We start from the raw sequence: 14,018 nt of genomic DNA, 5'->3' as shown, positions 1-14,018 counted from the left end.
CTTCACTTTTCATACCTACGCTCGGCGGTCGCTCTAAGGTTGTCAACTATGGCTTATGTACCAAAAAAACTATCGTGGTAGTGGCACTCGTATCTAGTTGTTTGATTTATTGTCGAGAATGAAACGGGACGAATGGAAATTATTTCATCCACTGAACAGTTATAATAACTTTTTTTTGTTGCTCCATTATTGCACAAAAAAGTTCACAGATGCGTGTCTCAAGCGAATGGCACTCGCGCTCGCACTGGTTCTAACCGGTCCGAGATATCGTCTCCGTGAGCAATGTCTATGTGTGCGTTGCTTGAGCGCACTTGTATGGAGATTGATTTCTGTGTTTTGTGGTATTACGCTGACACACTACATCTAACACTCGTCATGCAGTCAGGCAACTACAATGAAAGGACCCAAAATACAATTCATCAATGAGGCAGCATGAATACTACCAGTAAAATAAAGACAGTCTTTATAGAATAGCTGCAAACGCAGAGCTAGTCGACTGACATGAGAAGCCATGTTATAATTTAAAATACCTTATTTCATTCTAATAATTTCTAAACAAAAAGTTTTCTACTGAAATGTTTTTCGGTATAGTGAAATAAATCCTTAGCAAAAATTAGGGCATCAAGAGTCATAGTCATTTTGCTTTGCTACTATTAAGACAATTGAAGATCAGTCCTGATCCTGATATAGTGATATATTACCTAACATGGTTAAATCATTCGTACCACGCATTTTTCAATATTCAACAGCTCCGGCACTCGACCAGAAATCTACACGGAGCCAAGCCCAGCGAAGCAGCTGCAGCTGCTTTACATATCGTCAATAACTCCTGCCATGGCTGGAGAGTATACGTGTGTCTCAGCTTACACCAACGTCCCGATGAACGCTAGCGTCGTGCTGGATACGTTCAGTATGTACTTGGAATATTTGTAGTAGCCACTTCTCTAAGTAATTGCTTCTAGATACCATTAAATTCATGCAATTAAGAGAATTACCACGCGTGCACCTATACATATCGTCTGTTATGTTTCCACAGCATATAGTGAAAGTTAACCATTGTAAATGTTAGAACCATTGAAACATTAAAAGCAAAATCTTTTATGGTTTTGTTAATTCCAATGTATAATAAAATAAAAAAATCTGCTTTTATTTCAGTTGCTATTACGTGGTCCAATGCCAATGAAAATCAGTTTGCTACGAAAGGAAAAGACTTCAAAGTGATGTGTGAAGTTACTGCTGAACCTTCTCCGTCGGTTGACTGGTTTAAAGAAGGAACTCCTGTAAGTTAATATTGCGGAAAATGGGATTTAAAATACGAAGTTTGACCAATATTTACAGACATAGTTACTTATAATACTATTTTTTTTAGATTTCGACTGGAGAGAGATACGTAATCCACACTAACGGGCTTATGATAAAGAACATCGAAGAAAGCGACGACGGAACTTATACTTGTCGAGCTGTTGTTATACAGACTGGTGAACTCGCCGAAAGAAATATCAAGCTTGAGGTATTTTGAAAGCATTTATTATATATTATACTGAGAAGTTTTTATTTAAGCCTAACACTAAAATTAAAATAAATAATGAATTTCAGGTTTACACCGCACCAGAGATGGAAGAACGTGAATCAAGAGTAGAAATCAAGGAAGGAGGATCAGCTGCTATTACATGCAAAGCTAGAGGAAAACCCGCGCCAACCTACTCTTGGATCAAGGCTTCAACGCGAGAGGTATTACATTTTATAGTTTTATTTCAAATTGATGCAACAGTAACTACAGTACTGATAATCACACGACAAAACTTTTTCAGAATTTGGCATCAACTTCTCGATTCAGTGTAAATGAAATTACTGGTCTTCTAACATTTGATAGAGTAGAAGCGGGAGATTATGGAAAATACATCTGCAGTGCGGTAAACCAGGCTGGACAGAATGAGACGGAAATCGAAGTTGAAGTTCTTGTTCCGCCAAAGATATTTGAGTTAAAGAACATGACCGTTGCAGAAAAAGTTGAAGGCAGATTAGAATGTAAAGCAACGGGTCGGCCAGCACCTCGAATCAGGTTCCGGAAACTATCGAACACCGAACCTTTTGTCAATGGTCCAAATGATGACGGAAGGTAGAAAATCTTCAAATCTATCCATCAGTTACATAGTACATACTTCGTATTTTAACAATGTATTAATAAACCAATCACACTATTTCAGAATCAACATCGAAACGAGCTCTCATCAAACTGGTGATCAGATGCAGACCAGTGCAGTGATTTCAATTTCTCAGTTAAACAGAACAGATGATGGTCTATACGAATGTATAGCAAACAACGAAGGTATTTTTATGCGGTGTATAATCGTAGATTATTGTCGTGGCCTGGAAGTAGGCAATTGCCGGCCGAGTATGAGTATTAAACGGACGAGCTTGCGAGTCCGTTTAATTAATACGAAGCCAGCTATTGCTTTTCCAGCCGAGACTTATATAAAGTTTTTCTCAAAAAATGGTGTATAATAATTCTGAAATAGAATGAACTTTTTATGAAAATATATATATAACATTTAATTTTATTCCAATATTTTTCTTATGCTTTCCCGCCTTTTTTTCATTAAAAATAAACTGCAGGTGTATTTTTTAACCGAAAATACAACAAGCTGTTTCAGACCCAATAAAAAAAGTCCGGAGTTCCAACAAAATATCTGATATCGGCCATTAGACTTGGCTGTATACGACTTGTGCCAACATTGCCATGGCCATTTTAACTTTTTTTTTTTTTTGTGACTGATTGCAGGCGCGCTAATTTATTATTATCGAGCTAGCGCGCCTGCAATCTTATTAACTTTTTAATTTTTCGCTGACCATAAACTATGCACTTCACCTTCTGATAATATCTTCTAATAAGGTCAACTTTTATGGACATTTTTGTCAAAATCTGTTACAGTAATAATAATAAGTCATCTAGTATCTGTTATAATAATAAATTTGAATTATTGAAACATTTTTCCAGGTGGCGAGGCAAGGAAAAATGGACATTTGACGGTTGAATTCAAGCCTGTGTTTAATCCCGAATCGAACATTCCTTTGACATGGAGCTGGAATGCTCAGCCTGTTAATATAAGCTGTGTTGCGGAGAGTATACCTAACGCCACAATTAAATGGAGGTACGAAACTAGTTCCTTTTTTTTTTTTTTTCTTATTGCTATCGTGTAGTTTGTTCTTTTGTGTGTTCCTTCCGCTGCTGGACAAAATTCCCTTGTCGTCTGCCACATACAAACAATTACTATTTTATAATAATTCTTTTGTAATAATGTTTCAGATTCCACGAATACGATTTAGTCGAAACTCCTCAGGTCAGGATCTTTGGAGCAGGACCTTACAGCCATGTACTCGTGACGCCTACAGATCGTAGTTTATATGGAGTTTATAAGTGCATAGCCACCAACAGGCATGGTGAAGCAGTTCACACCACTCAACTAAGGGAAGCATCTGTACCGGGGACTGTGGTTCAGGTAAACATTTGCTGTATAAGCAGAACTAGATAAGTATGAAATAAAGTTTTAGAAAGCAGAACTAAATAGATACGCACAAGGAAAGCTTTTAAAAGAAAGGATATTACAGTATTTTTGTTTTTTGTAGGCGCGTCAAGAAACTCTCACAGCAACATCAGTTTCCTTTAACATTGTCGGACCTGCTGAAGAAATGAACCCACCAGTTCGAGCCTTTGCCACTCAATATAAAGAAAGCGAGAACTTTGACTGGAACTTCGCTATGAACCGAACATGGTCGGTGAACTCTCCGTACGTCGTCGAGAACTTAAAACCAATGGCCTCGTACGACTTTAGGTTCGCTGCTGTCAATATCGTAGGAGCTGGTAGCTGGGGAGCACCCATTACTGTTATCATGCCTAGAAGGTATTTATGTATAAAAATATTTCTATTTGTATATCCATTAATGTTGTATAAATTTTCAAACAAATTAATGACCACCTAGGTCGCCCCCGGAGAAACCAAAATGGAGAGAAGAGCCTGCAAGTCCTGAAACACTGATTCATGGAAAATATGCCGATAGATATGAGTTGCAATGGCGAGTGCCTGCTCACAATGGTGAACCCATTGACATGTATGAAGTGAGCTATTGTCCGGTAAGTGTTCAAAACGTAATAGAATTAAAAATAAAAGTTTTCTCTTAACTGACAAATTATTTGTTCATCAGGTGTTAAAAGTAAGCGGAGAGTGGCGGGTGGGGTCTGATTCTCAATGTTTTACTGAGGAAATTAAGTCGTATGAGACAATCAATTACGAAGTGATCGGCTTGCACCCTGACACTCGGTATCGCATGCAAGTCCGGGCCCACAATATCCTGGGATTCTCCAACCCCGCACACCTCTACGTCCAAACTGCCCTCGGTGAGTACAACCAAGAGAGTAACGAGGTGCCTCTTCGAGCTGGCTTTTACGACGTGTATACAGCCCCTAATCCCTACCCATCTGCAGCATTCACGGCTGCGTCTTCTTCATTCATTATTTTTGCTTTAGTGTCTTTGTTTTTGTGACGCGTGATTCATAACTTTTAAATAAGTGCAAATAGCAGTTTTTTTTGAAAATCAACCAGTTCAGTTTGCTCTTGAAGAGCACTTACAACCAAGTTGTTTTTGTGGACTATGATTTTCTTGTCATATGATTTTTTTGTGTAAGTACAATTTTAGTATTAATTATTTTTTAGAAAGTTTACTTGTACATTAATTTGTATTGTCATGGCTCTCATCTGTTTTTATTATTTTTTTCTCATCATCTGTGTAATGTTTAATTTTAAAGTGAAACAATAACCTTTATTTTACTTTTTTAAGTCTTGCCCTAGATAATAATCCGTATATTTTTCTTAATGATTATAAGTCGATAGACGGTACAAAATAAAATAATAACCTGATCATGTTTTGTGATTTATTTTAAAGTTCGATTGTGTTGGCATGATTTAATTTAAAATTGTGAGTATAACTAACTACAGTTTGCATTTAAAATATAATAGCTTTTTTTTAATCTTATAAATTTTGATTTAAGTTGGCAAATCAAGATGTTATATTTATGTTGGTGTTAATTTATTACGAATGGTGAGTTAATTATTTCTTGTTTCATTTATTTTTCGGTACCTATGTAATTATTTTTTGTTTAATCATCGATCGTTATTTTATCGTATCAAATATTTTCTAGGTAATCCAAATGGAAGTCCACCGAATTTCAGTTGGACTCACACTATAATGGAATCCGTGATCGCTATATCACTAATGAACTATTTAGTATAAAGTAGTCAAAAAATCATCAGCTTAATAACTAAAATAAGGCGACTGTTGTTAAATAGGAGAATAAACTTGTGATAAGCAATAAGTTGGTTTGTAAATAAGTATTCTATTTACGTTAACTATCATTAAATGATTTGATATGGAATTATTTATATAAAAAATATGACTATCGTACTAAATAGTTAAATGAAATTAAAAGTCGGGGTTTTATTAGTGGAATCCATCTTATATCTTTAATCAATAAGCATTTGAATATTGATGTGTCAAAAGATTAAGTAATGAATTAGATAGAGGAACCGCTAATAAATTAACACTGCCAAAATATAACGTCGTATTAGTGTACATTAATAAAATATGCATAAATGTAAGGTTTTGAAACTTCGTGAGTGGCAGATGTGTGTAAAAGTTTTTGATAACTATTTTATCTTTTTAATAGATTATTGTGAAAAAAAGTTGTAGTAATAATTTGAAGAATGTCGTCCAGCAGAAGGATTAAAGGGGGATATGAACTATTGAACGTATCGAAGGTTAAAAAACTCAGTTAGGGAATAGACATTTTGGAATAAAAAAGGATTCGATTGTGATCTATTAGAAAAATGACCAATGTGAAAAAATAATAAATGTTTCCAAAACAAATGTTTACTTATCATTTTTGTTCACTTTAAAGAAAATGAAATACTGTTATGAACCACAGTACTTCATTTGATGCCAAGATTCATCATCGATGTCTTAGTTTGAAGCATTTCTTAACCTGAGCAAAATTCAAAAGAAAGCTGTCAAGATGCTTGTCAAGACATTAATTCATTAACCCTTGAATGTCGATCACCCGACCAGTGTTTGTGTCGCCCTGACCGTCCCCGGGTAAATATACTTTGTATTGATAAATAGATAATAGTTAACAATTCTGCTGTATAGTTTCCTTTGGAATGATCCTAATTACTATACTGCATGATCCACATAGCTGTGTACACCTATAAACAATTGTGATACCCTTTCTCCCTTAGCATGGTCATAAATAACTACTTATAATCAGCGTCTATATCAACCAAAATAACATTGTCATGTTTCCATTTATTCATACCGATGTCTCTTGTTAAGTCATTTTAGATGAAGTAAAACGTAGTATTTTTTATAATTATGGGTCTCTAGGTCTTCATTTAGTTTCTCGTGTTTATTTTATCCACGCATGGGTTGTTCGATCCTTGGAACTGCCAAAGAACTTCATTCGGATTCATAAAATTACGCAACTATCTGATAAAAACAATATTTCACTCCTCGTTATCTGGCAGTTTCACTTCACATATTTTTTTGATTTTATTCGTTAATCGTAGTGATACAATGTTGTTTGAAGTTATCAAACTACTAATCCATAAAGTTAATATGGAAATTATTGATAAATTCAAACGCAAAAATGATCATCGAGTATTATAAGTAGGGTTTATGACTGGAGGTGATGGTTATTAGATTCCCATCTATATTTTGTTTTCAAACTCAACCTTCAGTGACAATTTAGATCTCGGTATACGCTTCAATAGTTCAAAATTTGTCATGGGGTTTGAACATTGTTTATGTTGCGTTTATTGAAATTAATTGGAATGTTTGCATCTTGACAACTTTTCTTTACACTTTTATAAACATTTTAAGTATTATAATTTGTGCATCATTGTCTATCATTTTCAATAATCATCGTATTTAATTTTCATTCAAACCCCATTTCATTCTAGCGGAGAGCTTTCTATCAAACAATACTGAAAAGTCTTAGTCGACGCCTTTTTCTCTAAATTGGTGACAGGGTGCACGTTTTCTTGATCTGAAAGCACTCCTCTTTGATCACCATGGAGATTGTAATGAATGTGCTTCCAAACATCCACAAAAAGAATTTTAATTTGTATTTTTGCACAAATCCTGATAATTGCATTTATTACAATCACTTTCATGTCATTAACATTACAGCTTTTGCGACGTGATGCACAAACTAACCTTAACTGAGCAGTAGACTCCTTCAGATACGAGTATACGAATAGTTTAAATTTGAATTTAGTCAAAAAATAATTAATGCTGTCATATTCTGCTGAAATGTTTACTGCTCTTCTTAATTTAAAATGTTTTGCAGATTTCTATAAATATTTTTAATTCGACAGGTGTCACTTTCTCCGGATACGCCCCTCCTCAACTGTTGTCAAGCGGAGCCATCATAGGGTTGGCATTAGCCGGAGTCTTCATCTGTCTCCTCATTGTGGACCTCCTGTTGTTCTGCTTCAGACGCCAAGGCGTCATCGCCAGTATCTGCGGTAAACGCGCCAAGAAGCACAAGGACGACGAAGCCAAGTTGGGAAGGTACTGTATCTGTTATATTTTAAATTTTTATTTTATCAATGTTTTTTTTATTAATTATTATCTTTAGCACTTCATCGGCATCGTAACAGTCTTTCATAATGTCCTTTGTGTTAACGTGAAGTTCCTTTTATTCTATCCTTGGAGTGTTAGTGTCGATGAGAGATGTTTCTGCCCGCTAGTCTGTACGGTTGGCGTTTCCCGCTCCCTTATTGCAGCACGAAGCCGCGCGCGCCGCCTTCCCCCGCGCCCTTGCCGCCGCCCGTCAAGCTCGTACCAACTCCGACGTAAGGCTTTAGTTTGTCTGCATGCTTTGTTTGTGCGGATGCCACGGCCAGCTAATAACTAAGTTATTATTAGCTCTTGGCCCTTGTAAATATTGACCGAAGCATTACGCTTGCCAAAGCCTCTTGTACATACCGCTCTGGATTTAGAATCGGTTGTTTTTAATTGCGTAAATATGAACTCTGCTTTTGATTGGATTATTTTATGTAATTAGGTTTCTATGTAAATACTTGTCCTTAAAATTGAGTCGATATTGAGATTCACGAGTCTTTAATCTTAAAATATTACGGAGAAATTGTTTGCTTAAATGAGATTGCCTTGAATTCTCTTTGTGTGTCAGTTCTTGCCTGGAACATCTCTTTCGACAATTCATCCTATTTCATTTTCATTACAACTTTATGTTTGTTTTGTTCATAATTAAACCAATTGCACTTATAGTATATTGCACTATTAACTAATATGAATATAATATTGTTTGTCCCCACGCTGCCCTTGGCCAACGTAGCTATGTTCCGACCACGCCAGTGTAAGAAACCAAACTGTCTCCTAATATTTCATTTTAATTATATCATGCAGTGTATATTGGCTTTGTAGTTATTTGTTGTGTGCTTGCTGTCGTTTATAACCTTCAGATATTCACCCCTTGTTTATTCTCACTCTACCCGTTTTGAAATATTACACAGAGGCTACTTAAACGTTTAATTATCTAAAGCTTACGAGAATACTTAATACAAATTATTGGGCTAACTTTTTCTCGTGTGGCTGTGTAAAGTTTCATCAGGGAGACATCACGATATCATTGTAATATTTAATGTTCTTGAAAAAAGTCACTCAAGTCTAGGGTCAGTCTATTTTGGACTTACAGTAAGTGTTCTAGCTACCTAAACCTCGCTACTACCTAGTTAATCAAAACGAATGAAAACTGCAGTAAATGTAAGTTTTAATTCGCACACATTAATTGTTATTTTTAACGTAATGTATGTAGTTGCACGGATCTGTGCAAAATTTATGGATATTTTTTTAAACTGTAAAAATTTGCCTATATCTAAATATATTTTAGTGTAATGTTCATTTTGCTAAAATATAGTTCTAGGGAACCTTGGATTGGAAGTTTTCTTACATGTAGTTAATTGGCTATTGGAATGGTGTGCTGCCATAATATGCGTTTATGGAATATATTTAGGAAAGACAAGAAGTTTTATTTTCCATTAGCATGATTATTTTTTTATATAATAAACCGATCGGTTTATTGAAGTGTTTAATTTTTTTTCTTTACATATTATTTACTTAGCATTGATAAAATTCTCGGTATGAAACTGGATTGATAAAAAATATCTTAAATTTATACAATTTTGTAGACCTTCATGATTACGTACGCTTGATGAAATACGATTAAATAATGTCAGCTTTATTTTTGTTAAATTGTCTTCTTGTCTTTCTTTTCAACCCAGTCCTGTGGTAGGTTGCGGTGTTAATCATTTATATCTTTACAGAGACGAAAAGGAACCACTCAAAGACACCGGAGATGATGCATTGAAGAGGAATTCTTCGGTTGAATTCGACGGGCGACGGGTTTACGCCACTAGTGGGGGACCGATCATTGGAAAGAACTCCGCTGTTTAAAGAAATTAATCTGATTTTTATGGCCGGAACGACACATTGAAAAACGCATATTTTTTATAATAATTAGGTACGTCTGTTTTTTGACGAATTTCCTACCTACCTACCTTTAATCTAATATACCGATAATATTTTTCCTATTTACCTTTGTTTGAGCTATGACAGAAACAGGTAAACAGTAAATCTATTAATTGCAATATTTAAACAATCTGTCGTTCTTAGCTCAAAATATGTGACATCTCATGTAATTTTATATAATGTTAAGCCTTAGTTATGACAATGCAAATGTAGGACTATACATTAAATAATATCATGACCAAATTCTTAACAATGGCCGAGGTTTATTTCTACCTTTAGTTAATTTTCAGCCAAAGGAGATAATTTTTGACGTGATACTAAAATTTCACCATCATCATAATATCAGGCATAGGATGTCCACTGTTGGATAGACATAGATCTCTCCCATAAAGCTCCAGTTGCTTCAGTTGGAAGCGGCCTGCATCCACCGTGAACCCGCAACTTTAACCAGGTCCTCTGTTCATATCGTTGATACTAAAATTTACTTGACAAATATTATAAATTATCCCAAATATATTCAAACCTTCGTTAGATGACTTTTGGTGATATAAACACCGGCCAGGTGCCCTATTGTACTAAATTATTTATGCCATTACATAATAATTTAAATATTTTCCTAATTCAATTCTCCTGCCTAAATGTATAGATCCTGCATTTGCATCGCCCTTTTAATAGTGAGGAGGTAAAGCTTGTGTACATGTGATGAGCGCGACCAGTATTTATAAACTGCCAAAACGAATTTGTTACTTACCATTTAAGTACGAGTACATACTTATTCAGCTTTACTATCCTGTCTTTAGATATAATTTATTTATTGTCACTTATTTTAATTACACTGTAACTAATATACCATATCGCTTATATTTCGATATCCACCGAACGCGATCTGGATCACAATTTATGATAGAATAATAAATTTCGATCTTTTACACTATAGCCGTTTGGTAAGGTACAAAACGTGCCTTCTAGAGTATCTTTATAATGAGGGTATTTTTATATTTAAGTGTATATACACGTTAATTAGGATTTCAAGTCACAACGCCTATGGTTGATATAAATTTCCATTTTTATAACATCACGAACTACATCATTATGATGACGCCTGCTACCTACCTAATAGATTTATAAATATTATTTCTCAAGTAAAATACCTATTCATGTCTCTCTAATTATAGTATGTTAATTCAAGTTTCTACGCCTTTAGTGCTTTGCAATGACCTAGCCCCAGCGCTAGTAAATATTCGAGAACTACAAACTCTGCCGGGAACATTGTGGTATCAGGATCTTAAGATTAATACAACCGGTAAACTCAGTACCTCGAACAATGTTATAGCTTGTCTGATATTAGCCGCTATTTTTATTTTAGGTAAGGCTTGTAAATAAAGTATATTTTAAGTTCTGTAAATATTCTCTAGGTTATCTCTCTTATTGTTTTATTTTCTAGATTTAAATGTTTTATTGGGGTGACCATATGAAAGTATTCCTGTAAAATAATGTTAACTTGTACGCAAAGTATGCTTTTTGGAGTATAGGTCGTTAACCTTAACTTGTGATCCCCGGTATAAAACTGTGTATAACATGCAAAAACTAGCTTATTGAAGTAAGCTTATATGTAATAATGTTTAATTTTATAAACATCTTAAGGTTTTCATTAAAAAGTAAACAAATCTGACTAAAAAAGACGCGAAATTCTTAAGTATTTTTTATCATGGAAATTTTTGTACAAGTAAGCCCTTACTTATATACGATTAATGATCTATTTATAAATGAAAAAAAAAAACACAGAACATTTGAAGGCCCTTTTTAGTATAATTTGTACCTATTTAACGGTATCTATTTTAAAATTCGAACAAAAGAGCTTCTGTTTTTCTTCCGAAGTTTTACTGGTCTGTAGTAAATTAGCACACTTTGATCTTACGAGTCTACAAATATATATAAAAAATATATAGATGATCGATCATGTAAACACAACCTTATTTTATAATATCGTAGTTTATTCTACTTTCTGTCAATCGGCATATGACAATGATAGATAGAGATAGCAAATACGATTGATCGCTAACGCTTAAGACATTATAAAGTTATGTTTATTGAGGATTACAGTAAGGTGTAAAAGTGGGCTAATTTACGAGTACATCACAATAATCAAAACTAGCCAAAATCTGAGACCGAATTATCTTTATGGTACTTTAAATTTATTAATCGTCGAAGCTTATACGTTATTCGCATGTAATGTCTGTATGGATGTCTGTATGTCGGCTTGACGGATAACGGTGATGAATATAACTGAAGCACATTTTTATAAAAAATAAATGTCTTAAAAAAAATTCTTTGTATAATTTTATGTATCCTTTTGCCAAATCAAGCATGATTATTATGAAAATTTTTAAACAAAACAGAGTGTTTTAAAATGATTAGGGAATATTTCAGTTGATGGTTGGGTTAGTTCTACTTAATACCACTGTAGGTACCATCAGCCAAATTATGTGGTCTACCACCCTAAAGTTGATAATCGTTTGCATGCCATAAAATAATAATGCCAATAGACGTGTGTGTCAAGTGGAAAGTTCAATTTGAGCGACATATTAATTTGATAGGCACTTGTTTAAAAATTGATAGACCACTTATTTGGCTGATGGTACAGGTTCCTCATCATACATTTTTGCTTTCAGGTGAAATCAAACAAAATTTGATTCCTGGCCCACTATACAACCTCATCATAGTAAATATTATTATTAATCTACAGCCAAATAACGTAAATTATTTATTTATTTATCAATGAAAATTCTAGTATTACAGTGAAAACACCAATACGCTATAAAATCCCGATAAATGTCACAATGACAAAGTTCCATGGTGGCCTAGAAATCACAATCATGCTGGGAGGAGGCCTGGGCCCAGCAGTGGGAGTCCCACTTGACGTCCTACTGTGGGACATATATAGGTTGGGATGATGATGATGATTATTGATGAACACCTTGATTTTTTCAACCCGATGGTAAAGTTTATGAGACATGAAATTTATTTTTCACCTTCACCAGGATGACCATTAAACTAAATTTAAAGCACCATTAATATTAATTTATTCTATTGAAGTTCCAATTACGAGCTGTTAGAGGTAGAAAAATGACAATGCCCATGATTTATTCTCGTTAGTGAACCCTACGGTGTTTTGCCGCCTTACTGATTACAATGTAATCTTTTGTACGGGGATGCGCAGGGGCACGCGGCAAGTATAATAGAATGTTGGGCAACACTTACTTACTTATTTAATGATTAGTGTTGTAATTTTTTATCGATAAAGTTCCACGCGTTCTCACTTTCGATAGATGGGAGTGGAAAGGAGAAGAGATTTTATTTATTTATTTATGTGTCAACAAAAATTACAGCATTACAGTTAAAACACCAATGCGCTGTAAAATTCAAATTATACAAAAAATAATAGGTGCACAAAATGACATATAAAATATTTACACAAAAATTACATACAAAAAAAACTAATGTTTGCCTAGCAGCGGGACACTAAAATAGGTACAGTCAGCTGCAGAGAAAAGGTACTCCCCTGTAACGGTGGTATCCATACTTACCCTCGCTACAAGGGCGTACCCTTTCTCTGCAGCTGAGTGTACAAGCAAATGTGCAGGTCGATAGTGAGCGGTTCATAAGTTTAAAGGTATTAGATAAGCATTGGCTTAAAAATGGATAAGGACTCTGTTCGCCCTAAGTTAATAGGTAAAGAGTTTCACAACCGCATAGCCTGAAATGTATAGAAATAAACATAAATTTAAAAATAAGGGATAGTAAGGAAAATGTTCTGAGAAAATCTTATGGAAGTGACGTAACACGTAAATAAATCGCTCTTTGAATTAGCAATAAGTTGCAGGGTTAAAGAGAATGTTGAACTACATCCGTACCAAATATAAGTTAATTCAATAAGTAGAAGTGGGTAAAATTTGACCTGAACAAGCAAACAACCATTTCATAATGCGTCACTAGCACAACTCTCGGTATAGGCATCGCCAAAAACGATTAATGAAAATAAAAACAATTATTTTTTAAGAATAGTTATCGATATTTTCCATCACTATCGATAAACTATGCGTCACGGCGCAGGGCGCAGTCAATCGACGCGGTTTAATACAATTTTACCAACTACATACCATGTTTTGAGAAATGGATGGAACAATGACACTCCCCACACGGTGTAATTTATAGTATGGGAGGTAGGGGAACCACCCATGTCCTTTTAGCACAGGGTGAACTTGTGTTTTGGAAAATATCGTATGACATTTAAAGGTCAAGATTTGATTGAAAATAGAGTGTCGGAATACATTTTGAATTTTGACGTAGGTGCTAATATAAATGCGAAATAAAGAACACTGTTTAACTGGCTGTTACCTCTTCACGCTTGAACA

At 34.5% G+C, this 14,018-nt stretch overlaps 1 protein-coding gene across 7 annotated transcripts in view; it reads left to right on the top strand.

The window, feature by feature from the left end:
- Fas2 (neural cell adhesion molecule fasciclin 2) overlaps positions 1-11,920 on the top strand; it is a 125,042-nt gene extending 113,122 nt beyond the window's left edge. Inside the window, exons 3-17 of one of the 7 annotated variants that reach the window (XM_074090193.1) lie at positions 750-910; positions 1,156-1,280; positions 1,370-1,510; positions 1,597-1,731; positions 1,812-2,119; positions 2,208-2,329; positions 2,999-3,152; positions 3,308-3,500; positions 3,628-3,902; positions 3,982-4,132; positions 4,204-4,396; positions 7,428-7,623; positions 7,839-7,907; positions 8,411-8,431; positions 9,399-11,920. In XM_074090193.1, the coding sequence (XP_073946294.1) occupies positions 750-910; positions 1,156-1,280; positions 1,370-1,510; positions 1,597-1,731; positions 1,812-2,119; positions 2,208-2,329; positions 2,999-3,152; positions 3,308-3,500; positions 3,628-3,902; positions 3,982-4,132; positions 4,204-4,396; positions 7,428-7,623; positions 7,839-7,907; positions 8,411-8,431; positions 9,399-9,528 (2,374 nt within the window). In that variant the 3' untranslated portion in view covers positions 9,529-11,920. Of the gene's footprint in view, positions 1-749; positions 911-1,155; positions 1,281-1,369; positions 1,511-1,596; positions 1,732-1,811; positions 2,120-2,207; positions 2,330-2,998; positions 3,153-3,307; positions 3,501-3,627; positions 3,903-3,981; positions 4,133-4,203; positions 4,397-5,197; positions 5,923-7,427; positions 7,624-7,802; positions 7,908-8,410; positions 8,432-9,398 lie in introns of those variants that run through there. The other 6 variants (XM_074090191.1, XM_074090192.1, XM_074090196.1 and 3 more) reach the window with 6 other exon arrangements.
- The last annotated feature ends 2,098 nt before the right edge of the window (positions 11,921-14,018 follow it).

Source organism: Choristoneura fumiferana, chromosome 7 (genome assembly GCF_025370935.1).
Source record: "Choristoneura fumiferana chromosome 7, NRCan_CFum_1, whole genome shotgun sequence".
Classification (NCBI taxonomy): Eukaryota; Metazoa; Arthropoda; class Insecta; order Lepidoptera; family Tortricidae; genus Choristoneura; species Choristoneura fumiferana.
This window is presented reverse-complemented; position numbering and strand designations above follow the sequence as displayed.